The sequence below is a fragment of the Canis lupus genome, chromosome 31 (genome assembly GCF_003254725.2).
Source record: "Canis lupus dingo isolate Sandy chromosome 31, ASM325472v2, whole genome shotgun sequence".
Classification (NCBI taxonomy): domain Eukaryota; kingdom Metazoa; phylum Chordata; class Mammalia; order Carnivora; family Canidae; genus Canis; species Canis lupus.
The window spans coordinates 39,354,089-39,379,742 of NC_064273.1; the positions used below are offsets into that span (position 1 = coordinate 39,354,089).

General features: G+C 65.5%; 2 protein-coding genes across 3 annotated transcripts in view; one reads left to right on the forward strand and one right to left on the reverse strand.

Moving 5' to 3' along the window:
- COL6A2 (collagen type VI alpha 2 chain) overlaps window positions 1-8,456 on the forward strand; it is a 32,558-nt gene extending 24,102 nt beyond the window's left edge. Inside the window, exons 21-28 of one of the 2 annotated variants that reach the window (XM_025462192.3) lie at window positions 113-175; window positions 261-323; window positions 470-505; window positions 625-670; window positions 820-972; window positions 1,190-1,642; window positions 1,772-1,810; window positions 7,279-8,456. In XM_025462192.3, coding sequence (XP_025317977.3) covers window positions 113-175; window positions 261-323; window positions 470-505; window positions 625-670; window positions 820-972; window positions 1,190-1,642; window positions 1,772-1,810; window positions 7,279-7,877 — 1,452 coding nt within the window. In that variant the 3' untranslated portion in view covers window positions 7,878-8,456. Of the gene's footprint in view, window positions 1-112; window positions 176-260; window positions 324-469; window positions 506-624; window positions 671-819; window positions 973-1,189; window positions 1,643-1,771; window positions 1,811-5,334; window positions 6,381-7,278 lie in introns of those variants that run through there. The other variant, XM_049104616.1, reaches the window with a different exon arrangement.
- Window positions 8,457-11,970: 3,514 nt separating this feature from the next.
- FTCD (formimidoyltransferase cyclodeaminase) lies at window positions 11,971-24,670 on the reverse strand. Its single transcript, XM_025462195.3, has 14 exons — window positions 24,535-24,670; window positions 23,693-23,876; window positions 23,002-23,130; window positions 22,287-22,375; window positions 21,988-22,167; window positions 21,210-21,347; window positions 20,939-21,070; window positions 17,143-17,204; window positions 16,789-16,858; window positions 16,489-16,650; window positions 13,449-13,492; window positions 13,164-13,302; window positions 12,649-12,744; window positions 11,971-12,248 (listed from the first exon to the last, which is right to left on the reverse strand). The coding sequence occupies exons 1-14, from the start codon at window positions 24,586-24,588 to the stop codon at window positions 12,162-12,164; spliced, it is 1,566 nt and encodes a 521-aa protein (XP_025317980.1). The 5' UTR covers window positions 24,589-24,670; the 3' UTR covers window positions 11,971-12,161.
- Window positions 24,671-25,654: the final 984 nt, after the last annotated feature.

Consider the following 25,654-nt stretch of genomic DNA (forward strand, 5'->3'; position numbering starts at 1 on the left):
CCACGTCTGACGAAAGCCCGGCGGTGCCCCTGGCAGACGCCCTGGGGGTCCGGCTGGGGGTGGGGACATGCCGCGCTGCCCACCCCGGGGCTGACCCGTGTCCTGTGCTCAGGGAGGCAGAGGTGACTTTGGTGCCAAAGGAGATCCCGGGAGGAAGGGCGAGAAGGGCGAGCCCGTGAGTACCCGGGGCTGGGGGGGCGGGGGGTGCCGCGGGGGCCCAGGGTGGAGGCCGCCGCCCACCCGCCCTCCTCCCTCCTCAGGCAGATCCCGGTCCCCCTGGCGAGCCCGGCCCTCGCGGCCCAAGAGGATCCCCAGGACCCGAGGTAGGTCAGCTGTCGTGGCTCCAGCCCTCGGGCCAGCATGCACCCCGAGCCTCAGGCTGGAACCGCGGGGTCCCTGCAGCGGGGTGGGGGCGTCCAGCCCCGGCCCAGACAGGGGCCTCCTCTCACTGTCGCCCTCCGTCCTCCAGGGAGAGCCCGGTCCCCCGGGAGACCCCGGCCTCACGGTGAGTGTCGGGTGGGGATGGCATCGTGCGCTCCCTGCTCTTAAACTGGGGAGGCGGGGCGGCAGGGGGCTCAGAGGGTGCGGCCGCCTCGGCCCGGGACCGACCCCCCTGTGTTGCAGGAATGTGACGTCATGACCTACGTGAGGGAGACGTGCGGGTGCTGCGGTGAGTCCCGGCCCCCACTTGCGTCCGGGGCCCAGGGTCAGCGGTCAGGGTCGCGCCCGCCCCTTGGGGTCCCCTTTCCCGCCGCGTGCCCGGGTGTGTCTCCCAAGGCCCGGGGTCAGCGCCCCCCTGACCGCGCCCCCGGCCCGCAGACTGCGAGAAGCGGTGTGGCGCCCTGGACGTGGTGTTCGTCATCGACAGCTCCGAGAGCATCGGCTACACCAACTTCACGCTGGAGAAGAACTTCGTCATCAACGTGGTCAACAGGCTGGGGGCCATCGCCAAGGACCCCAAGTCAGAGACCGGTCAGCTGCCCCCCGGGGCGGGGCGGGGGCGTCGGGGGTCCCGGGCGCGGGCGGGGAGGACAGGTGCCCGGGGGCCGGTCACGAGGGGTGGCGCACCGCGGATACTCGAGGGCCGGGTCTCGGCTTTGCCCAGAGTGGCCGCGGCCCCCGGGAGTGGGCGCGCCGGGTGGCGGGGGGCAGGGCGGCGGCCAGCACCCTGACGTCCTGCCGGCCACAGGGACCCGTGTGGGCGTGGTGCAGTACAGCCACGAGGGCACCTTCGAGGCCATCCAGCTGGACGACGAGCGCATCGACTCGCTGTCCAGCTTCAAGGAGGCCGTCAAGAACCTGGAGTGGATCGCCGGCGGCACCTGGACGCCCTCGGCCCTCAAGTTCGCCTACAACCAGCTCATCAAGGAGAGCCGGCGCCAGAAGACCCGCGTGTTCGCAGTGGTCATCACGGACGGCCGCCACGACCCCCGGGACGACGACCTCAACCTGCGGGCGCTGTGCAACCACGATGTCACGGTGACGGCCATCGGCATCGGCGACATGTTCCACGAGAGGCACGAGAGCGAGAACCTCTACTCCATCGCCTGCGACAAGCCGCAGCAGGTGCGGAACATGACCCTTTTCTCTGATCTGGTGGCCGAGAAGTTCATCGACGACATGGAGGACGTCCTGTGCCCAGGTGAGCGGCCGTCTGCCCCGCCGTGCCCCACCGTGTCCATGCCAGGCCGGGGGACGGGTGGCTGGAGGGTGGTGGTCCAGCCCCCGTCCTGGCCCGCGGACACTGACTGGGCCCCCTCCTTGCTCCTAGACCCTCAGATCGTGTGCCCGGACCTTCCCTGCCAAACAGGTAACTTGGGGCGCTGCCAGGCCCCCCGCCCCAGACTAGTGAGCGGCCGGGGCTGGGGAGGAGGGGCCGCTGCGGGACTCCCGAGAAACCTGCAGATGGGCGAGCCAGCCCCAGGACCCTGGCACGTCAGGGGCTGGGCTGAGGTTTGATCTCGAGCCCGCCAGCCGCCCGTGTGGAGGGGGCGCTCCGTCCGGGCCTGCGCGAGCTCACGGCCTCGTCACCTCGTGTCCCCTCACCCCACCGCCCGGGGAGGGACAGATGCCCCAGAGCTACCTCAGCCCAGGCGGGATCCGGGAAGCAGAGCGGCTGCTTTACCACCGTCCAGGAGTCCAGGGGGCGAAGGCAGCCGCCGCCGGGCAGCCACGGGCCGATGCGCTCACTCCCACCTGCGACCTCCGGCAGCCTGGAGCCGCCGCCTCTGGAAGCACCCGTGGCTGGTGTCTGGGGCCTGGGCCTTCGCCCCACAGAGCTGCTTTTGTGTTGGAGGCTGAAGTGCTGGGGACGCACGGGAGCCATCCTGGGTGCTGTGGGGCCAGGAAGGGGCAGGACGGTGGCATCCACGCACCCCTGGCGTCCAGCTGCTGCGTCCAAGGCTCTGCTGTGAAGTGATCAGGCCCACGGGGCCCACGGTGGTGCCCAGGGTGCAGCAGCTGAACCCTCCCGTGGTGAGCCCTGTCCCCAGCCTGGGCCTCCGCCAGGCCATGGACACTGGGCCGTATCCTGCGGGCTCGGGGAGGCGGCTGCACCATCGCGGGTGGGCGGGCTGGGTGGGCAGGTGCAGCCCAGGACTCAGACGGAAAGCCCAGGCCGCGTGCACACGTGCAGGGGAAGTCGGCGTTCCCTGGGCTCGTGCGCACTCCTCACGGGCAGCAGGTGGGGCAGCAGGTGGGCAGGAGCTGTGTGGAGTTGGGGGCGGGGGTCCCCACACTACTTCTGACCAAGCGCTTCCCAGAAAATGGCCATCAGGGTGGTCCCCTGCCCGTCCGGGCCGCCTGGGCGCTCTGGCTTCGCCTTGGGCACTGCGGGGCCTGCGCTCCCTGGAGTCGGCGGGGTGGGCTGGACAGGCCCCAGGTGCGGGCGGCGAGGGCCAGCTGTCCCTGCCGGAGGCCACACTGCACTGCCGGCCGTCGCATGAGCTGTGCCCTCAGCGCGCCCCAGTCACCCTGGGGCGGGACCCACGGTCAGGTGGGCCCTCGAGGGCAGGACGCGGGACCCCAGGGCTGGGGCCCAGCAAGCTGAGAAGGCCTCTCTGCTCCCCGCTACGCCGCCTCCACCACCGCGTGTGGAGCTTTGCCACGTGCGTTTTCTGCATTGTTGGGTAGGATCGTGCAGCTTTTGTTCCTTGGCATGTAGTTGAGGGGTGACGCTGGTTCTCTGGTGAAGCCTGCCGACCTGCGGTGCAGCGTGGTTGTGTGCTGCTAGATTGCTGAGGCCCCGTGCGGGCTTCTGCACCTGTGTTCCGGCCCCGCCCCCGGGGCATCTCCCTGCGGCTTGGCCCCGCCCCCGGGGCCTCTATGCGGCTTGGACCCGCCCCCGGGGGACTAAATGCGGCTTGGCCCCGCCCCGGGTCTCTGCGGCTTGGCCCCGCCCCCGGGGTCTCTATGCGGCTTGGCCCCGCCCCCGGGGTCTCTATGCGGCTTGGCCCCGCCCCGGCCGTCTCTATGCGGCTTGGCCCCGCCCCTGGGGGACTATATGCGGCTTGGCCCCGCCCCGGGTCTCTATGTGGCTTGGCCCCGCCCCCGGGGTCTCTATGCGGCTTGGCCCCGCCCCTGGGGGGGACTCTATGCGGCTTGGCCCCGCCCCCTTGGGGGTCTCTATGAGGCTTGGCCCCGCCCCGGGGGTATCTATGCGGCTTGGCCACGCCCCCGGGGGGTCTCTATGCGGTTTGGCCCCGCCCCCAGGGTCTCTATGCGGCTTGGCCCCGCCCCGGCCGTCTCTATGCGGCTTGGCCCCGCCCCCTTGGGGGTCTCTATGAGGCTTGGCCCCGCCCCGGGGGTCTCTATGAGGCTTGGCCCCGCCCCGGGGGTATCTATGCGGCTTGGCCACGCCCCCGGTCTCTATGCGGCTTGGCCCCGCCCCGGGGTCTCTATGCGGCTTGGCCCCCCCCCCGGGGGACTAAATATGGCTTGGCCACGCCCCTGGGGGACTATATGCAGCTTGGCCCCGCCCCGGGGTCTCTATGCGGCTTGGCCCCGCCCCCGGGGGGGGGTCTCTATGCGGCTTGGCCCCGCCCCCGGGGGGGTCTCTATGCGGCTTGGCCCCGCCCCCGGGGTCTCTATGCGGCTTGGCCCCGCTCCTGGGGCGTCTCCCTGCGGCTTGGCCCCGCCCCCAGCATCTCCGCGCAGCTTCTAACCCAGGTGACCGGGCGTGGTCCCCGGAGGCCCTTCTCCACCTTCCCCCCCCAACCCCCAGCTTCTCCGCGTAACCAACAAGCTAATCCTTTGAAGCAACTACCGACCGTGCCCGAGCCCCTTGGCGGGAGCAGAGGAAGCACAGAGGGCGCTGGGGGTCACTCAGCAGCGGGTCCCTGCGCCCCGGGGCGGGCGTGCTGCGCGGCGCTTCGAGGCTGCCACCGGTGCGGGGAGGCCGCTGCGCCGTGGCATGACCCTGAGCCCTGGGCCACACGGCCCCGCCCACCGGAGGCCCAGCCATCCCGAGGCTTGGCCAGGCCAGGGGGCAGTGTGCTCAGGGGGACGGGGGAGCGTGCTCCAAGCCCAGGTGGCAAGGATGGAGCTGCTGGGGACAGCGGCCGGGGGACAGGGGAGCCTGAGTGACCCGAGCCCAGCCTCCTTGGGGCAGACGCAGGAGACTCTGCAGGGCCGGGTGTGCCGAGGGAGGGCGCAGAGGGCGGGGTGTGCAGGGTGGGGGCCGTGGGACCCGGCCACCCAGGCTTGCCACCCAGCACCCACCCAGGGGAGAAGCTCCCGTTCCTGTAGGACAGACCCACTGGTGAGCTTGGAGCAGGGCACCCCCAAGATGGAGCCCTGACCTCCTGGGGGTGGGGGGGCTGGGGTGGAGCAGGAGCCATGCCCAGGTCCCCAGGGGGACGTCCCGGGCAGTGACAACGGGAGACTCAAGGGCCGAGAAGGACTGGTCGCCACAAGCCTCTTCCTGAGTGTTCTCAGGGGGTCTGGGGCCTGCCCACGACATGCTCCGGGCGGCGGTGAGTGTTCTCAGGTGCCGCCAGGGGCCCTGGTCATCCAGGGCTCGGCCCTGAGCTGCTCCACGCCGACCCGAGTTGGTCAGTGTCCACGCCACCATGCGTGCTGACTGCGGTGACCCGGAGGTGCTTCCCTCGTGTTCTCGGCCACATGCTTTGGGGCTGGCCCCCCGCGCCCCGCACTGCCGGGTACCCCCGACCTCATCTGACCCTTGCTCAGCCTGACACCCCTTCCTGGCTTTGGTCCCGAATGTCCCCGGAGGACGGAGGCGCCCGGCCCTCGCAGTGCGCTCCGGCCCCAGGGCGGCTGCAGGCCTGCTCGCGCCAGCGCAGCCCTCATCGCCTTCTCTGGATGCCCCCGCAGATGGACCGCGGCCTGGCGGCGAGCCCCCGGTCACCTTCCTCCGCACGGAAGAGGGCCCGGACGCCTCCTTCCCCAGGACCATCCCCCTGATCCAACAGTTGCTAAACGCCACGGAGTTCACGCAGGACCCGGCCGCCTACTCCAGGCTGGTGGCGGTGCTGGTCTACACCGCCGAGCGAGCCAAGTTCGCCACGGGCAGCGAGCGGCAGGACTGGATGGAGCTGTTCATTGACACGTTTAAGCTGGTGCACAGGGATATCGTGGGCGACCCCGAGACCGCGCTGGCGCTCTGCTGACGCCGCGGGGCCGCCCGCACCCGGAGGGGCCGGCAGCCGACCAGGCCAGTCTCTGTCCGTCTGGAGGCCAGAACCCCGGATCCCGGGGTGGCAGGGCCGCGCTCTCCAGGGGCTCCGGGGACCACCCGTCCTGCCTCCTCCAGCTCCCGACTCTGCCTCTCTTGTCACCTAGCGCGTCCCCTTGGGGGCCTGCCCCCTGCCTCCTGCTGTGAGCACTTTGTGGAGGCTCCTAGGGCTCACCGGCCAACCCAGGGCGCCTCTGGGTCAGAATTCAGTTCCCCCTGCCACCCAAGGTCATATTCCCGGGCCGTGGGTGAGGACCGGGCGCCTTCGAGGGAGCCATTAGGCAGACAGGAAGAGCCGAGCGGAGACCCCAACGCGCGGCTTCCCCTGCGGCCTCTGCCCGAGGCCACCCCTTGGCACTTCTGCCGGCCGCCCTGGCGGAGGCACCCCCACAGGCGTCAGGCCAGTGCTGACTGGGGCACAGGGGCACCCAGACCACTTGCTAGGATCCCAGCAAGTTCTGGCCACGTGGATTTAAAGCAGAAGCTGCTTCCCACCCGCGCTGCCACCACAATAAGCTACGTCACTGATATAAGCTCCTTAAAAAAAAAAATCAAATCTTTCCTGCCAGAGAGAGCTGCCTGGTAGGGTGGCCCGGCCCCCACCGCGCGGTGACAGGCCCCGGGGTCCCTCCGGCGCTGGGGCCACATCCTAAACATTCTATAAAAGCTGAAAAAAGAATGTGAACGCGTTGCTGTGGTGAAGTGATGTGCGGGGGGGGCGGGGGCGGCCGGTGCCCGTGGGACCCGAGGCCGGGCCTGGCGGAGGGCTGGGCCTGGTGCCAGGAGGTGCACCTGCCGCCCGGCGGGATCCCACGATCCAGGCCCAGGCGTCACCAACCCGCATGCCCGGCCCGGGGGCCCTGGCTGAGGCCCCGGGTGCAGGTGCAAGGACCGGCCCATCCTCCCCCCACGACGCCGGGGTGAGGCCTCACGGCCGAGGGGCCCACTGTGCATCGGTGGAGCGTGGGCCGAGACGGTGTGGCGAGGAGTGGGTTTCTGGGCTGTGCTGCGGTGCCCACATCCCCCGGAGGCGTGGCCGCGGTGGCTGGTCCCAGGTGGTGACCTCCCGGGGGAGCAGAGCCCCCTGCCCCGGCCACGCCGTGCGGACCACCTGCCCGGGCCGTCCCGTCATGGGGGACACAGGCTCCTCTCTCGGCGGCTCCCGAGCTGGGAGGAACATGGCCCGGGCCCCTCGGGCAGCTCTGGTACGACAGTGGGGGGGGGTGTCACGGTCAGGTGTGGGTCCTGGCGTCCGGGGTCTTCCCGAGACCGCGAATGCGAAGACAGCCTCCCTGAGCCTCCGCCCCACGCCCGCTGTGGACTGCGGCCCTCTGGGGTCCCCTCCTTGCCCAGCGGGTGGACGGCGGCGAGCCCCTCAGCCCTCAGGTTTGGGGACATCTGGTGAAAGCAAAACCCGCAGACACGGCAACCGGCTCCGAGGAGATGGGGCTGGGAGAGAGACCCTGTGCACGCTCGGCCGACCCGGGTCAGAGGTCCCCACGGGCCCGGGCTCTCGGCTCCAGCGGGAGGGGGCGCACCGAGGGGCCCCCTGGTCGCCCGCCCACCGCCCCTTTTGCCCGCAGAGCTGTACGTGGCGCAGTGCACGCAGCGGCCCGTGGACGTCGTCTTCCTGCTGGACGGCTCGGAGCGGCTGGGCGAGCAGAACTTCCACAAGGCGCGGCGCTTCGTGGAGGAGGTGTCCCGGCGGCTGACGCTGGCGCGCAGGGACGACGACCCGCTCAACGCCCGCGTGGCCATGCTGCAGTTCGGGGGCCCCGGCGAGCAGCAGGTGGAGTTCCCGCTCACCTCCAACCTCACGGTCATCCACCAGGCGCTGGAGAACGCGCGCTACCTCAACTCCTTCTCGCACGTGGGCGCGGGCATCGTGCACGCCATCAACCAGGTGGTGCACGGCGCCCGGGCCGGGGCGCGCCGCCACGCCGAGCTGGCCTTCGTGTTCCTCACCGACGGCGTCACGGGCAACGACAGTCTGGAGGAGGCGGTGCACTCCATGCGCAAGCAGAACGTGGTGCCCACCGTGGTGGCCGTGGGCAGCGACGTGGACGCGGATGTGCTGTCCAAGATCAGCCTGGGCGACGCCACTGCCATCTTCCGCGAGAAGGACTATGACAGCCTGGCGCAGCCCGGCTTCTTCGACAGGTTCATCCGCTGGATCTGCTAGCGCCCCAGACCCACGCCCGTGCCCCCCGCCCGGCGGCCCCCGCCTCGAGCCCCCGCCCCGCTTCCAGCCCGCATCTCACCCTCCCACCCCGGCCCCGCGCCCCCGGCCCCGCGCCCCCCGCGTCGAGCCCGGGCTCCCCAGCCCCGCAGGCACTGTCCTCCTCTCCGTGGTGCTACTCAGACTCACCCAGAGGTCCCGCACATGCAGACACCAGGTCTCCAGGTGTGGGTATGAAGTCAGGAAGGGAGGACCCCCACCCAGCCCAGCCCCGCAGAGGATCCCGCCACCCTGCACCCCTCCTGTCCCCCCATCGGCCCCCCGCCCTCCACGCCCACCCTGGGCCCCAGAGGCTTGGCAGGGCTCCGGTGGCCAGTGCTCCAGATCCTCATGGGCACGGCCCTGGCTCCCCCGGCCTTGCTCAGCCCAGCCCCATCCCTGGACTCCTTGGCCCCTCTGGCGCCCCCGAGGTCTCCGCCTGGCCTCTGGAGGTCACGTGACCCAGACTGAGCCGGGACAGCAGGCCCTGCACACCCCCCCACCCCGTGCACATGCCCAGTCCAATAAAGTCTTTGAACTGCCTCCTGCGCCCAGCCTCCTTGTGTCCGTGCCCAGCAAGGGCCCCCGTGGTGGCTATGGGGACATTCAGGCCATCCACATCCACCAGGACTGACCATGGAGCCCCACCTGGCCTGCCCCCCTGGGGCACAGGTCACCCACACCACCCCCAGGGTACAGACGGGACAGCGACCGTGGAACCCACACCTGTCCAGCTGGCCTTGAGCTGTTTGACCAGGGAGGTCCCTGCTCTGTCCCCACACTGACCCAAAGTGCTTTAAAAATGCCTCTGGGCAGGGGGGAGGGGGGTTAGGATGTTGGAGGAGTAGGGGACCCTAACTTTGTCTGGTCCCTGGAATCCAGCCAGTTTTCAAATCATTCTGAACACCAGCGGAATCAGCAGGAGATCTGAGAGAGAATGCTGAAATTCTACAGACGGAAAAGTGACCACTTTCTGGAAGGTTCTGAGAGCCCTTGGGAGGGGGAACGGCACCACACAGTGCAAACCAGAGCGGCTGACCCCGAGCCGGCCCTGGGCGCAGAGGGTGCAGAGGGCGCAGAGGGCGCAGGGCCGGTCAGCTGAGAGCGAGCGCAGCAGGGCCCTCCCCGCGAAGAACCGGGGTGCATCCCGCCAGCACCAAGGTCAAGAGCGGCGGAACTGTGGGCGCCAGCGAGCCCCAGGGAAGGAGCGCACAGCCACAGCGTTTGTGGGTTTATTATTCCTTAGTCTTTCGCTTTTACCTTTTTTCAGCTATTTTCTTCTTTTATCAATTCTTTTTTAAATCCTTTTAAATTTTTTCGTGTATATATTTTTTATTTTTGGTTTCCTTTCATTGCATTTCATTTTATTTTTGTATATACACGAATTTTTCTTTCTTAAAAGAAACTAGATCCAAAACAGGAAAGAAAGATCCTATTTTGGATCTAGTTTCTTTTAGCAAACAGACCAAAATACACCCAGGATCTAGTCTACTCTTTCGTTCTGTGTTACTCTTTGTTTGATTTTCTTTCCTTATTTTGTTTTGTTTCTGTTTTCTTCTGGTTTGTTTTGTTTGCATTTTTCTGGTATTGTTGCTATTTTTGCCTTCTCTCTCTCTTTCATCTTTTCTGGACATAATGACAAGATGGAGAAACTCACCCCAAAAGTGAGAACAGGAAGCAGTACTCACTGCCAGGGATTTAGTCAACGTGGGTATAAATTAGGTGTCAGAAACAGAATTCAAAACGATTATAAAGATGGTAGCTGAGCCTGGGAAAAGCACAGAAGACAACCAGAGAATCCCTCAGTGGAGAAATAACTAAAGTCTAATCAGGCTGAAATTTAAAAATGTCATTACTGAGGTGCTCTCAGGAGTGGAGGCTTTAACTGCTGTGATAAACCAGGTGGAAGAGAGTCGGGGACCTAGAAGACAAGATGATGGAGAACGAGGATGCTGAGAAATAGAGATAAACAACTACTCCACCCCAAGGAAGAATTTAAGACATCAGTGACACCATAAAATAATATGGGCAGCCGGGGAGGCTCAGCAGTTTCACACCGCCTTCAGCCCAGGGCGTGATCCTGGAGACCCAAGATCAAGTCCCACATCAGGCCCCCTGCATGGAGCCTGCTTCTCCCTCTGCCTGTGTCTCTGCCTCTCTCTCTCTTTCTCTCCATGTCTCTCATGAATAAATAAATAAAATCTCAAAAAAAATAATATTCGAATAATCGGGATCTCAGAAGGGGAGGCAGAAGGAGTATTTGAACAATTCATAGCTAAGAACGTCCCTAATCTGGGGAGGAAGCTGGCCTCCAAGTCCAGGAGGCACAGAGAGCCCCCCCCAAAATCAACAAAAATAGGTCAGCACCCCGACTATAATAGGGGGGCTTGCAAATCTCAGAGACAAAGAGAGAATCCCGAACGCAGCTCAGGACAACAGCTCCTTAACCTACAAGGGCAGACACATTAGGCTGGCGGCCGACCTGTCCGTAGAGACCTGGCAGGGAGAAAGGGCTGGCGTGACATCCAGGTGCTATTATGAGAAAAACACGCAGCCACGAATACTTTGTCCAGCAAGGCCGTCATTCAGAGTGGAAGGAGAGAGAAAGAGCTTCCAGGACGCACAGAAACTGAAAGAAGACGTGATCACAAAAGCAAGCCTGCAAGAAATATTAAGGGGGATCCCGTAAGAGAAGAGAGAGCCCCAGAGTAACATAGACCAGAAAGAAGCAAAGACAATCTACAGAAACAGGGGCTTTACAGGCAATAGGATGGCACTAAATTCATCTCTCTCAATAGTTCCTCTGAATGTGAATGGGCTAAATGCTCCAATCAGAAGACACAGGGCACAGATTGGATAAAAAAAAGCAAGGCCCCTCCATGTGGTGTCTACAGGAGACTCATTTAGACCCAAAGGCAACTACTGATTGAAAGTGGGGGGCGGAGACCCCTGTCTCATGCTAACAGATGCCAGTAGTGACTATCCTTCTATCACACAAATTAGATTTTAAACCAAAGAAAGGGGATCCCTGGGTGGCTCAGTGGTTTGGCGCCTGCCTTTGGCCCAGGGTGTGGTCCTGGAGACCCGAGATCGAGTCCTGCGTCAGGCTCCCTGCATGGAGCCTGCTTCTCCCTCTGCCTGTGTCTCTGCCTCTCTCTCTCTCTCTCTCTGTGTCTCTCATGAATAAATAAATAAGGAGGAGTTATTAATAAGTAAATAAATAAATAAATAACCCTTAAAAAAATAAAAAATAAAAATAAACCAAAGAGACTGTAACAAGAGATGAGAAGGGGTCTCTCATCGTAAAGCGTCTACGCCAAGATGAAAGGGTCTTTCCGACAAGATCGGGCAGTTGTAGATATTTATGCCCCCAACGTGGCAGCAGCCAGTGACAAAAGCCAATTAATAACCGAATTAAAGAAACCCACTGATGATAGTACAATATAGCAGGGCCCGCGCACCCCGCCCACAGCAGTGCACAGGTCGTCCAAGCTGCAGACCAACAAGGAAACGGGGGCTTTGAACGACAGGCCGGACCACAGGGGTCAGAGGGCTCTGAGGTCAGCAAGCCGCCGAGCTCGCATCTGCACACGGGCCAACAGGGGAATGGGTTCAGGGGCTGTCGAGCAGGGTCCTGGGAGTCGGGGGGATTCTGAGACCGGAGAGGGCGACCCGGGACATGGTCACAAGCCGTTGAGCTGTTGGCCATGGTTTCTGACTGTCTCTTACATTTCACAATGAAAATATGGGGAAGGATGAGTGAATAAAACACGTTTTAGAGTATCAGTCTCTCTAAATACCGACCAGGCCCCGGGAGCTCCTGCTAAGGAGGTGTGAGGGGGGCCGGGAGGGGACGGCCCCAGCCCCGGGAGCTCCCAGTGACCCCTGGCCCGGCTCAGGCTCCAGGGGCCTGGCTCAAGTGTCTGTGGAACCCTGGGACCGGCGTGTCCCCTGACTCCTCTGACCCCTGTCCCCATGCCCACGCATCTCGGCCCGTCCCCGCCCACTGAGCCCGCCATCCCTTCTCCAGTCACCTCCAGTCACACCACACGGGCACTGATAGGTCATCACTTTACTCAGGGCGGCAGGTGATGGGGGGTGACTCGCTCCCCAAGTGCACCCCTGACCCCCCAGCCTGCGCGGGGCCCCACAGGGACGTGTCTGGAGGCTGTGTCGCTGAGCAGGGCCGGCCCGTGGGAAGGGGGGGGCGTGGAGGGGTGCGGCGTCCGCGCAGTGTCCCGGCCACAATCACTCCTGCCGGGCCTCCAGGTGGTCCAGCACCAGCGCTGCCTGGGTCTTGGCGTCCTGCAGGAGCCTGGCGATGTGCTGGCGGGTCTGGCAGACACGGCCCAGGCGTCACCCTGCACCTGAACCCGTCCCCACCAGCGCCGGGTCCCGGCCGCCCTGTGTCCCCGCCATGCTCCCCGGCCTGTCCTCTCCGGGTGGTCCCAAGCCCCCGACCTGGGGGCCCCCGACTTCTTGCAGCACTCTCCTGAGATTTGAGGACAGCAGGCCCCCCCACCGGGTCTTCCCACTGTGGCCGCAACCATGGGGGGCAGAGCTATGACCCCGAACCCAGAGGGGCTCACGTGGCCCAGCCTGCAAGTTGACACCTACGTGGTCAGGACCCAGAGGCATCTCACAGGGGACACTCCCAGGCCACGCGGTGGCACCGCAGCACCGAAGCCACCGCTGGGTCCCACTGCGGGCCGAGCCCCGGGCGCCTCCTGCCCACCTGGTCCTTAAACACGTCGTCCGTGATGTCCTTCAGGTTGATGAGCACGTTGAAATACGCACCAAACACGCCGGTCTCCAGGGCTTTGGCCGCCACCTGCAGCAGGGGAGAGCGGAGCCGCGGCCGTGGCCTGGGCGGGCGCGCTCCCCTGCCCCTCCACCACGCGGGCCTCGTCACCCGAGGGTCCCCAGTCCTCTAGGGGCGCAGGGCAGCCCGCCTGCAGAGGCCCAGGGGTGCACGCGCGGGGGGCTCCTGCCCGGCCCTCCGGGCTCAGAGCCCACGCCCTCCCCTGACGAGGCGAGGCTCCGCCGCGCGGGCTCCCGGCCAGGGCTCTCCGCGGAGCAAGGGCCGAGGAATGGGGGGACGGGAAGGTGGGGTCTCCGGGGGTCCGCGGCGGAGCTGGGGTGGGCCCGAGGTCCAGGTGAGTCAAGGAGGTCCCTCGGAGGTCCCTCGGCCAGCACCCACGACCCTCCCCGCGGCCCCCCTGCAGCAGGAGGCCGGGCCCCTCCCCGTACCTGCAGGTCCGACCGGCAGGCCAGGTTCCCGCAGCGCGCCAGCTCCTGCAGCGCCGGCCACAGCGAGGCCACCGTGTCCGCGAGGGCCAGGGGCACGGCCACCGCCTGCCGCAGCCCCTCCTGCAGGGCCGCCGCCCGCCTGGATCCACGGGGGCCGCCCGTCAGGGCCCGGACGCCCGGGGCCCGCCTGCCCCGTCCCCCTCCGCCCAGCCCAGAGCGGGGAGGGGACCCGGGGTGGATGGAAGGGCTCCAAGGGCAGGGCGCCGGTGTCCCCGTGGCACTCACCTGTCCCTCTCCTCCTCCGTGCTCTTGGGCAGCTTCGTTGCCTCCTGGGAGAAGAGGACACAGAGCACGTGGGGTGAGCAGCGGCAGCGGCCCGGGGCCCCCCGGAGAGTCCGAGTGGGGCCAGGACAGCGTCCACACCGCGGCCGGGGGTCCCAGGGCACAGAAGCCCCTCGGAGCAGCCCTGCCACCCGGTGCCGAGGCTCCCACTGTGGGGATGAGGGCACGGGGGGCTCAGGGGCCGGGAGACCCCAGCAGCATGGGCCCCCGTCACTGCCTGGGCCCTAACCCCGGCCGCTGCACCAGGTGTGCTGCCCCAGCCCTGCCCCTACACCCCTCTAAGCCCCCTATACCCCCTACACCCCCACCCTGCCCCTCACACCCCCCTACATCCCTCTACACCCCCGCTCCCCCTACACCCCCACCCTAATCCCTACACCTCCACCCTGCCCTCTACACCCCCACCCTGCCCCCCCACACCCACACCCCCCTACACCCCTCTACACCACTGCTCCCCCTACACCCCCACCCATATCCCCCTACACCCCTCTATATCCCTGCTCCCCCTACACCCCCACCCTGTTCCCCCACACCCCCTACACCTCCCTACACCCCACCCCTACACCCCCTACACCCCCACCATGCCCCCTACCCCCTCCCCTGCTCCCTCCACCCCCCTCCACTCCCACCCGTACCAGCTGGGGCCTTCCTCCCGACAGTCCTCACGCCGGCCGCTATGTTGGGCACCCACCCCGCACCCCTGCATCTGCCCAGGAGTCTCCCTCACACACTGACGTCCCGCCCGCGAGGACCAGGGCCCGGCCGGCTGCGGAGCGTGTCCCTTCTGGATGCGGCTGAGTCTCCAACCAGAGGCCGAACGAACCCTAGCGGCCACCCCCACAGCTCCTGCCCGCGGACAAAGCCCAGCCCATCCCCCGGGGTTCGGTTCCCTCCCCCATGTGGTCCTCTTGCCCACAGGCCCTGATCCGGGAGGAAGCGGCTCCTCTGCGGACCCTTGGGGATTGGGGCGACCCCGGGTCCCGCTCTTCCCGGTCAGGAGGCCGAGGCACTTGCGCAGGGAGCAGGGGTTTCCCTGCACCCCTCAGGCCGCCTGCCTCCCCGCCTCCCGCTGCAGTTCGTGTTTGGCTTCCCGCGCAGTGTCCCCCCCAGACGTGCACAGGACACGACGGGCTCCCGCCTACACGGTCCGACCTAGGATGTTCTGACGTCGTGGTGGCGGCGGGAGTGATGTGCACTCAGTGGGAGCAGCGCTTGGCGCTTCGCATGTGGGTCTTTGCCAGGCCAGCGCTGCGCGGTCACGGCCCTCCCGTGGGTCCCGGCGGGCATTCGGTCCTCACACGAGCTGCTCGACTCTCACGGGGGAGCTTCCCCCGCCGCCGCCCCCTGCGTGTGCCCAGCTACCCTGCCGTGCGCCGCGGCCCAGGTGTTAAATGCATTTTCTGTTCAGAGTATTTTGAACATAGGCTGGATCTATCGGTCACAACCCGGTCACCACGAGCCAGGGAAGACCTGCAGTGGCAGCTGGCGGCTTGTGGTCTCTACGCACCACATAGAAGCGGCTCTAACCGAGCGTCACATGACGAGCCCCAGAGGGAAACCAAGAACACGTATGACGCCACTTGTGCGGGAAATGAGGAGAAAAAGAAAAACTGGCTTTTCGCCAATACAAACATCTCGGGACGCGTGTCCTAGAAACACGCCTGCCCAGGGCGCGGGGCTGCTCCCCCCAGCCTGTCCTGTGAGCTCTGGACCGCGTCCTCGCCTACCCTGGACAGCGCGTCAATGAAATTTACGTCTAGGAACAGATGGAAGAAGGCGCTGGATGTCCTGCCTCCCGAGGCCGTGACCTTCAGTGCCAGACGCTAACCTGGCGAGACCTCGATGGCTCCCCTGGTTCCAGCCTTCACTCTGGGGTGCACGGCGTGCCCTGGACATCACTGGGGTCATCAGAGCCTGGGGGCTCCTGCCACCCTGACTCGCCTCGGCCCAGGCCCGCCCGTGAGGTGGCCCCATCTGGAAGCCTCTGGGGCAGCTGGTGGCTGTGAGCTCGCGCCTCTCCCGGGTCCTTCCACCACGAACTGCTCAGGACCCCGACGCGGGGTGGGGGTGGGGGGGCTTTGGTGCTGGACTCACGTCTCTGATCATCCCGCAAGTGCTGCATCCCCTGCCCCCGGTTCCAGCTATGGCCCTGTCGTCGCCCCCCCGCCTGAACCCACCTGACCCCACCTGACCCCACCTGACCCCCATCTACCCTCGCCTGACCACCGCCTGACCTCCCTGACCTGCTGCCTGACCCCGCCTGACCCCACCTGACCCCGCCTGACCCCGCCTGAACCCACCTGACCCCGCCTGACCCCACCTGACCCCCATCTACCCTCGCCTGACCACCGCCTGAACTCCCTGACCTGCTGCCTGACCCCGCCTGACCCCACCTGACCCCGCCTGACCCCACCTGACCCCGCCTGACCCCACCTGACCCCCATCTACCCTCGCCTGACCACCGCCTGACCTCCCTGACCTGCTGCCTGACCCCCATCTGACCCCACCTGACCCCGCCTGACCCCACCTGACCCCGCCTGACCCCACCTGACCCCCAGCTACCCTCGCCTGACCACCGCCTGACCTCCCTGACCTGCTGCCTGACCCCGCCTGACCCCACCTGACCCCCATCTACCCTCGCCTGACCACCGCCTGACCTCCCTGACCTGCTGCCTGACCCCCATCTGACCCCGCCTGACCCCGCCTGACCCCCGACCCACCCCCGATGCCCCCCCCGACCCTCCTTCCTTGGGTAGGTGAGCGAGGTGTGGAGCCTCCCAGCGCCCCGGCCTCGCTCTGCCTGTGGCTGCAGCGTCTCCTCCAGCGCCCGAGACGGCGAGCGCTGCCCCTCCGAGCCCCGGACTCGGCCTGCGTCCCCGGGGGGCGCGATAGCGGCGGGACCGCGTCCCCCCCAGGCTCCCTGGCGGGCGACCCCCCCGCCCCGCCGTGTCCCCCTCGGGCCGGCCGTCCCTCGAGCACTCACCAGGTAGGCCCGGAAGGCTCGGGCGTCGGCGTCCACCAGCTCCGTCAGCGCGGCCGCGGCGGCGTGGAAGGGCGGGACGAGGCGCCGCACGGTGGCATCCAGGTGCTCAAACTGGCGCCGCCCGTACGTCATGAGGCCGGCCATGGAGGCCAGCGCGGCGCCCTGTGCGGGCGGGAGCCGTGAGACCGGGCCGGGCCAGGCCCTCGGCCGCCGCCCCCGCCCCCGCCCCTCGCCGCTCACCAGGGCCGCACTGGCCGCTGCCACGGAGCCGCCCCCGGGGGCCGCCGAGCGGGCGCCCACCTCACGGACAAAGGCACGCAGCGGCTGGTCCGCCAGGCTCGGCTCGGGCCCGCCGTCGGGCACCAGGTACCTGAGGGGAGGGGTCGGCTGAGCGGGGCGGGGGGCGGGGGGGCAGGGCCCAGGTCGCTGCAGGCTGTGCCCCCGACCGCGGCCGCTCCCCACACGGCCCCTCACCACCACGGGCCACGGGCACGCACTAGCCCCCGTGACGACCCGGCGGGGTGGCGTCGGGGCCCACCGTGTCCTCCAAGCACCCCCGGCCGCCCGGCTGGCCCAGGCCCCCGGTGCCGTGACGAGCAAGGGACCACCCCGGGGGCTCCGAAAGGACTGAGGCAGGGCTCCGCGGGGGCTCACTCGATGATCCGCTCCTTAGGGTTGAACGGGGACAGAGAGTCCAGGCCCAGCCGGTTCACCACCTGGAAAAAGGGGCCGATGATGTCGAGCCTCCTCGACCCCCGACCTGAGCCAGGCCCCCGAGTGGTGGGGTCCCCCCGGAGCTCACGGTGGCACCCCTGCTCTGTCAGCTTTGTGCGGGGAGCGTAGCTGGCCGCATGCCCACCCCCAGGAGCTTGCCGACCGCTGGCTTCCGGGAAGGCCCCCAGCCCGGAGCAGGGCCCCCACCCACCCATCTTCGCCCACAGGGGAACCGAGACCCAGAGGCAGGAGGGCCCTCCTTCTAAGCCATGTGCGTCCCACAGACGCCAGCACACACATGAGCCATCCCTGAAAGGGACCAACAAAACTACCCATTTGGACAAGATTCATAATTCACTGGGTGTCAGTTGTCGCAACTTGTAAAGCCCAGGAGCTGCCTGATTCACCCAAACAAGTCTTGTTCTTTGAGGAAAACTAGATTTCACCTCATGGAACAATCTCCTTTTAACCTTAGAAATCTTTCCACCAAAAAATAGTCACGACACTTTATGTGCCGCAGGCCATGGCGTACCCAGCTGTGCTGAGCTGAGCGGACGCTTTGAAGCAAGCTGGGGAGCGACAAGTGCCCGTTGAGAGAAACAAGGCAGCAGAGTCCCAGGGGCAGAGGGTGGCCGGGAGGTCTCCCTGAGGACATGGAAATAGTAAGAGTGCTTCTTGAGAGCCCACGGAGTCCTCAGCAAGTGCTAAAGCAGAGCCCTCCCGCACAGGAAGACAAAATTTAAAAATGAATTAAATGCCTGGCTAAGCTGCCAGAATGTAAAGGAGCTCATTGAAGGCCAGAAATGACCAGAAAGGGAGCCCTGCTCACCCTCAAGCTGGCTCCACCCTGGTGCATCTGAGAGCCTCTGGCAGCTCCTCACGAGCATGAAAAGTGAGGGTCAGGCCGGAGGCCTCTGAAAGGGGACATCTCCAAGGATGAACTTGGATTAAACAAAACAACAACAAAAACAAACAAGCAAAGGAAAAAAAAACCCCACTTAAGGATGCAATTGGGATACTTCTGTCTCTGCCTTCCCTTTGGTGAAGCAGGAAAGACCCTTCCTGGGAATTCTAACCACAAGCCCCTCTGAACTCTGCGTAGTTCCAAAGCTCCAAGCAAAAGACTGAGTCCGCGGGGCCCCGTGTGATCACGCATCCAAGACCTAACAGAGGCGAATGCAGACTTTAAACCCGGGCGTCCAAGAATTGCCACAGATAAAGTCGCACAGAACACGCACGCCCGATTGAAAATCACAAAACACATGAAGCAGCAAGTCGCCGTGACAAAGTGAACAGGTGCAGCAATTGCAAAATCGGACCTTCAAAGACTGCGGACAGCACAACTCTCAGGTAAAGAATAGGAAACAACACGGTAAGAAATACGGAAGAGCATCAAACACGTTAATAAGGAATAAATAAATGCAGGAGAGATGAAAGCCATTTCCTTTTTTTTTTTTTCTTTTCCAGTAGGAACTGGCCCAGAAACAGACGCATAGATCCACAGAACCCAAAAGTAGACCCTCAACTCTATGGTCAACTCATCTTCGACAAAGCAGGAAAGACCATCCACCGGGAAAAGGACAGTCTCTTCAGCAAACGGTGTTGGGGAAACTGGAGAGTCACGGGCAGAAGACTGAAACTGGGCCACTTCCTCGGACCACACCGGGAAACAGACTCCAAGTGAATGGAAGGCCTCGGCCGCAGCCGCCCTGGGTCGCCGCGTCTCCGACGGCAAGGGACGCGGAGGCACACGTGAGCAATGGGGCCTGACCGGGATCACAAGTGTCCTCACAGCCGAGGAGCCAGTCAACAGAACCAAGACCCTGGGTGGTGCAGCGGTTTGGCGCCTGCCTTTGGCCCAGGGCGCGATCCTGGAGTCCCGGGATCGAATCCCACATCGGGCTCCCAGTGCATGGAGCCTGCTTCTCCCTCTGCCTGTGTCTCTGCCTCTCTCTCTCTCTGTGACTATCATAAATAAATAAAATTTAAAAAAAAAAAAAAGAACCAAGACGACCTGCGGGGTGGGCGGGGATGCTTGCGAGCGTCTCCCCCGCCAAGGGCTGGTGTCTGAGATCCACGAGGAACTTCCCAAACTCAACACCCGAGAGACGAACAATCCCTCAAGAGATGGGCGGAAGACGTGAGCAGACACGTGAGCGGAGACCCACACGGGGCCCAGGCACGCGGGAAGATGCTCCCCGTCCCTCGGCGTTATAAATGTGCAACTATATGACTGAATAGCTATATAATGAATCACTAAATTCTACCCCTGAAGCTAATAATACAGCATATGTTAACTAAATTGAATTTAAATAGAGAACTTTTTTTTAAAAAACGCATATCTGTAAAGACAATGCATTGAAACTAGTTAAGGCATTTTTAGATATTTATAACACATTCCTTAATGTTTGTATATATTACTCGTCAAACTTTGTGAATAAATTCTGTTTCCTGAGGAGGGAGAAAATAAAAGCATTTTCTTACCGAGAAAGGGTAAAGTTAGAAAACAGTACAACGTCTCTAACCTACTCTAAAATGCGCCTTCCGTCCAAAAAGAAAAAAAAAATTACGATTCTGCGTGGATACATAGAACGTCGCAGCGAATGGGGCGAATGCAAACAACCGGAGAGCCTGGAGCTGGCGCGGGTTCCTCGTCCCGATCCTACAGCTTTACTGTGAGTAGGGGATCACATCAACGGAAAACAATTACACAAAATTGTGCAACAGCCAGAAAGAGCCCAAACCACATCAGTAGCTCAGAAGCTACGTGGAGGAAACGAGAGCGACTACAAGGGGAAGACGTCAGTGGACTTCGAGGACAAAGAGGAAGTTCTTCCGGCATCGGGGATAAGGACCAGCCCCTGGAGACCGGGGACATGACCACAGCCATAGGCCTCCCCTGGGGCCGTGACCCCGGAGACGGTGGAGCTACGTCTGCAACACGCTCGGGTGAAGGCAGGTGACCCGCGATTCCGGTCGTCCGACTATCTTGCAAGAATAAGTTCACAGAAAGTCGGGGCCAAGGGTGCCACGTCCCGCACAGGGAAGCACCGTGAGCCTGTGTGTCCAACCACCCGCGGGCTGGGAGACTCAGGGCCCCCGTGCTTGTCTGTCGTCCCCAAGCATCAACGGACACCGTCCCCCGTTGATAAAGAGCCAAAGGGTGAAGTATAGTATTTGAACTGAACCGTTTAAGCACCGAGAGCTAACAAACGAGACGAGGAAGGGAGCGGGGTGCGCGTCAACACGCAAGACCCAGAGCATTTCTACGCACTCACGATGAGCACTGGGAAGAAGTTGCAAAAGCAATTCCATTTACAATAATATGAAAAGGGATAAATTAGGAGTTGGTTAACTTAACCAAGACCGGTACGATAAAAACTACAAAACGTTGTTGAAATAAATTAAAGGAAATGTAAATAAGTGGAGAGCCCACGTTCATGGGCTGGAACGCTTCCTCCTCTTACGATGGCCGATGGCCGTGCCCCCAAAGCCACCCACCGGGGCGCGGGCCTGACTCGGGAGGGCGCGACCTCCGCCCCAATGGGCGCCGCCAGCACACGCCAGGTGGCCGGAGGTGGTGGCGTCCTCTGCGGGGACGGGTTACAGGACGGGACAGAGAAACCCCTGTGGCCTCGGAGGAGGCGGCAGGCGAGCGGGAGGAGGCCCGGCCTGCAGACCGGTGCAGGCGCCCCAAGCTCACTGCCCCCCCGCCCCTCACGGGGTCCCGGCCCACCAGCCTGACGCGGTGCTCCTCCTCCAGGATGAAGAGGTTCTCCCTCTCGCAGTAGAAGGCGGCGGCGTCCAGAAGGGCCTTCAGGGGCACCAAGCCCACCAGCTGCGAGCCCACCACCGCGACGCTCAGCTCCTGCAGACGTCCAGGGACAGTCCAGGGCAGGGGGGACAGGAGACGCCCTGAGGGTGTCCTGGGACCCGCCCCGCCCCCCCGGGGGACGCCCCCCGCCCACCCGGAGGGACCCCCCTCCCCCAGGGACGCCCGCGCCCACCTGGGCTTCTCTGCAGGTCTCCTCGTAGACCGTATGCAGCGCTGTGACCTCGAAGTCCAGGAGGTTTGTGGACACCTGGGCCAGGTTCTTCTCATCCAGGTACCAGCCGATGCCCTGGACCTTCTTCAGGCGTCCTGGCTACGAGGGAGACTCCGGCTCAGGCCCTGCCCACCCCCAGGCCCCGGGGCCCGCAGGTGCTGCGCTGCTGCCCCGCCCCGGCTGGCGCCCTTGCTCCTCGCCGAGCCAGCAGGGGACAGGCCACCCTCAGGGACCTGAGGCCCCCGCGGGCACCAGGCTCACACAGCCTTGCCCCCCAGCACCTCGCCCACACCGCGCCCTGCCCTGGGAGCCCGCCTGGGTCCCCCCAACCCCCCCTCCCGCGCTCGTCCCTGCCACCCGCCCTCAGCCCAGAGGCGGGCTCTGTGCTCCCGGGCCCACCTGACGGACCTCTGGGCTCTGGATTCAGCAAGAACAAAAAGAGGGATTCGGGGTGTGCCCTGCTGCTATGTTGCTCTTACATGCTGCTCCCGGGGCCTCGCTGTCTGGCAGGGGGTGGGGGGCACCTAGAGTCCCTGGGGGGTACCTGGGGGTACCCGGGGCCCCTGGAGCTGTGGGGCGCACCTGGAGTCCCCGGGGGGTACCTGGGGGTACCCGGGGCACCAGGAGCTGTGGGGGGACTCCGAAGCAGATGTCCCCCCAGGAGTATGGAATCCTGCGAGACCCTAACAAGGGCTCTACCTGCCACGGCCGTAGACGCCCAGGCTGGGGAGCCCCTCACCTGGTCCCGGCCCCGGCCCTGCTCCCGGATGTTGAGGGCGATGCGATGCGCCTGCTCCCGGGTGCCGAGCAGGTTGACGTTGAAGGCGATGAGGAACTTCCGAGCGCCCGTGGCCGTGGCCCCCCAGCGGGGGACGAAGGAGCTGGGGCCAAAGTCGGGCGCCCACTCAGCCTGCTTGAGCTGCGGGGAGACGCACCGGGCTGTGGCGACCCCCGGGAGGGCCCCTGCCCGTCGGGGAGGAGGCGGGCGCCCCCCTGCAGGCCCACCCCCCACCCCCCCACCCCCGCCAGGACACGCACCTTGTCGGGGAGGGCCTCGTACTCCCCCGCCCGGATGGCCGGCAGGGCCCTGCGCCCCGCGGTCTGGGCCGCCTCCCCGTACAGGTACACTGCGAGGGCACGGGGGTCAGGGCGGGGTGGGGGGGCAGAGGGCACAGGGTGGGGGCAGGGATGGGGGGCAGGGATGGGGGTAGGGTCCCCGGGGGGTCAGGGCCCTAGTGCCGGACACGCGAGCTGAACCCTCACGGCCTGCACCGGCCGGCTTCCTGCGCCCCCTTCCTGCATCCATGGGTCTCTCAGGAGGGTGTGGGGGTCACTGATGGGGCCTCCGATTGGGCGGGGACCCCTCCTCTGCACCCCCCCCCCGGGGCAGGGCGGCCCCACCCTGCTGCCCCTCCTGCACAGTGTCCCCGACGCCAGGAGTTAGAAGTAGAGGGAGGGAGGGAAGCACGTTCGGTTCTTTCTAGAAGGCAACGTGCCCCAGCAGCCCGGGGTCCCCAGGACCATGCGCTGCCGCACTGGCCCCTCCCACCCTGCGCGCACCCACCCCATCCCCCGTGGCCCCGCGGGGCTCCCCCGGCCCCCCACTGGCGCCCTGGTCTCCGGGTCTGACCTCCCCAGAGGATGTCATTCCCTTAGGAAGCGGTGGCCCTGCCCCCGACGGCCGGGCCGAGACCCTGAGGTCCCCACGGGCGGTGGGGGCCCTGCCCTGGGGGGCCCCTCCTGGCGCACTCACCCGGCACGCCCAGCTCCTCCGCCAGCCGCCGGCCAAAGGCCTGGGCACAGAGCACACACTCATCCATGGTGACGCCCCTCACGGGCACGAAGGGGCACACGTCCAGGGCGCCCATCCGGGGGTGCTCCCCTGCAGGGACAGGGGTGGAGGAAGGGGAGGCTGGGCCGGGCGCTCAGAGGGCTCCTGGACGCCCCGCCGCACCCCACCCTCCGCCGCGGGGACCCTGCGAGAGCCAGCGGGCCAGGTCCCCCTCGGAGCCACGGGGCTCAGTGCCCGGGCAGGCGCCGCGCTCCCACTGGCCGCCCGGCCCTCGGCCCCGCAGCTTCCGGAGCGGCCTCCCCCAAACCTGGGCCCCTCCCCACGGGCCCCGCGGCGCGGGAGCCCTTGGCTGGGATTAGCTTCCTCGCTCACCGGCTGGGATCACCTGTGGGTCCCCCGCCCCCGCCCAGCGGCCAGAGACCCTGCCCTCTTGACCTCTCCCTGTGTGTCCAACCTTTGACCCCGGCCGCCCTGGACGGTCCACTGGACGGCCGGCTCCCGCGTCCTCGCGCCCCGGGCCCCCCCAGGCCCGCGCGGGATGCCGGCACTGGGCACCCCTGAAACACGGGCGGCCCGAGACCCCCGGGGGCCCTCCCGGGACAAGCCCTAGGCCGCTGCCCCGCGCCCGAGGCGGAGCCGGCCGCGCGCTCACCCCGGTGCTGGCTCATGTCGATGAGCTGGAAGGCCGCCCGGGCGGCGTTCAGGGCCCCCTCCACCACGGCCTGGGGCTGCCCCACGAAGGTGTAGACAGTGCGGTTGGTGGAGGGGCCGGCGTCCACGTCCAGCAGCACACAGCCCGGGGTCTGGGTCACGGCTCGGGAGATGGCGTCAATCACCTGGGGAGGAGAGCCCGACCCCGTGCCTCAGTTTCCCCACTTGGAAGAAGGGACAGGAGCCTCAGGGGAGCCGCGCCTCTCCTGCCGCCCCAACCACCACCCACACAGGGGCCTAAGGAGCCAGGGCTGAGCATGTGGGAATCCCTCCAAGAGCGCAGGCCCGGGGAAGCCCGCCCGTGTTTCTTGGGGTCAGCAAGAGGAGGGAAAAGAGGGGAAACTGAGGCAGGAATCAGAACCCGGATGGAGGGACTGCTGGGCTCCAAGAAGGTGACCTATGGGCCAAGGACACAGAGGGTCAGGGTGCTGGCCTCCCAAGCAGTCCCAGGGCGGGGGGGCGAGTGAAGGGCCCGGAACCTTCTGTGGCAGCAGGATAGCCCAGTGGTCGGGAGCAGGGCTCTGTGGCTGTCGGGGGTCTGCTCCACTCCCTGTGCCTCAGTGTCCTCCTCGGTAACGGGGGGATAAGAGCAGAGCCCACCTGAGGAGGTGTGGGGACCCCTGCCTGCCTGCCCATCCCCCGGCCTCTTCCTTAGCCCTGTCGGCCCCTTCGAGTCCCCGCCTCATGGGCACCTCCCCGTGGCTGAGGACAGGGGAGACCCGCTCCCCAGACCCGCACGGAGCACACCTGTGTCCTGGCCCTAAGCCCCCCGCCCCCCCTCACCTGCTGGTTGTTCCCCTCTGAGAAGTTGGGAACACATTCCACCAGCTGGGCCATGGTCGGGCCTCGATCCTGGGCTCTGCTCCCAGGACAGACGGAGGGGAGGAGGGACAGTGCTCCCCGGGGCCCGCGGCCCTTATCTGCGGCGGCAGGGCCCTCCCACGGCAGCCGGGCTGCTCATTAACCATAGTCCTGGCGAGGCGCGGGCGGCCGTGGTGTCTGCGCACCCACGGAGCAGGACAGGAAGGGGGCCGGACCCCGTGAGCCAGACGACGACATCCGCCCACCCGGCTGGGGGCAGGCTCCCCCGAGAGCAGCACAGGTGACCGGGACCCTCAGGGGGCAAACGTCCTCCCAGGTGCTGGACTCAGGTCAACCCAGGCTCCAATCCCAGCTTGGCCCAGGGCCTCCTGGTGGTTGTTCATGTGACCCTGCATGTGACCCTCCAAGTGACCTTCCAAGTGACTCTCCAAGTGACACTCCAAGTGACGCTCCGAGTGACGCTCCAAGTGACGCTCCAAGTGACCCTCTGTGACCCTCCATATGACCCTCCAGTGACTCTCCATGTGACCCTCCATAGGACCCTCCAAGTGACTCTCCAAGTGATGCTCCAAGTGACCCCCTATGTGATCCTCTATGTGACTCTCCAGTGACCCTCCAAGTGATGCTCCAAGTAACCCTCTGTGACTCTCCATGTGGCCCTCCATTGACCCTCCAAGTGACCCTCCATATGACCCTCCAGTGACCCTCCAAGTGACGCTCCAAGTGACCCTCCAGTGACTCTCCATGTGACCCTCCATATGACCCTCCAAGTGACTAAGTGATGCTCCAAGTGACCCCCTATGTGATCCTCTATGTGACTCTCCATTGACCCTCCAAGTGACCCTCCAAGTGATCCTCCAAGTGATCCTCCAATTGACCCTCCAGTGACTCTCCATGTGACTCTCCAAGTGATGCTCCAAGTGACGCTCCATGTGACTCTCCCAGTGACCTTCCAAGTGATGCTCCAAGTGATGCTCCAAGTGACCCTCCAAGTGACCCTCTATGTGACCCTCCATGTGGCCCTCCAAATGACCCTCCAGTGACCCTCCAAGTGATGCTCCAAGTGATCCTCCAGTGACCC

What these genes read in the sequence shown, in the direction of transcription:
- FTCD (XM_025462195.3), bottom strand. Translation starts at nt 24,588, where the DNA reads ATGGCCCAGCTGGTGGAATGTGTTCCCAACTTCTCAGAGGGGAACAAC. An exon ending in AGGGCCGGGGCCGGGACCAG is followed by an intron (nt 21,348 to 21,987) that starts GTGAGGGGCTCC and finishes TCTCCCTCGTAG; the next exon opens with CCAGGACGCCTGAAGAAGGT. An exon ending in GAGCCTTCCGGGCCTACCTG is followed by an intron (nt 13,493 to 16,488) that starts GTGAGTGCTCGA and finishes CTCTTCTCCCAG; the next exon opens with GAGGCAACGAAGCTGCCCAA.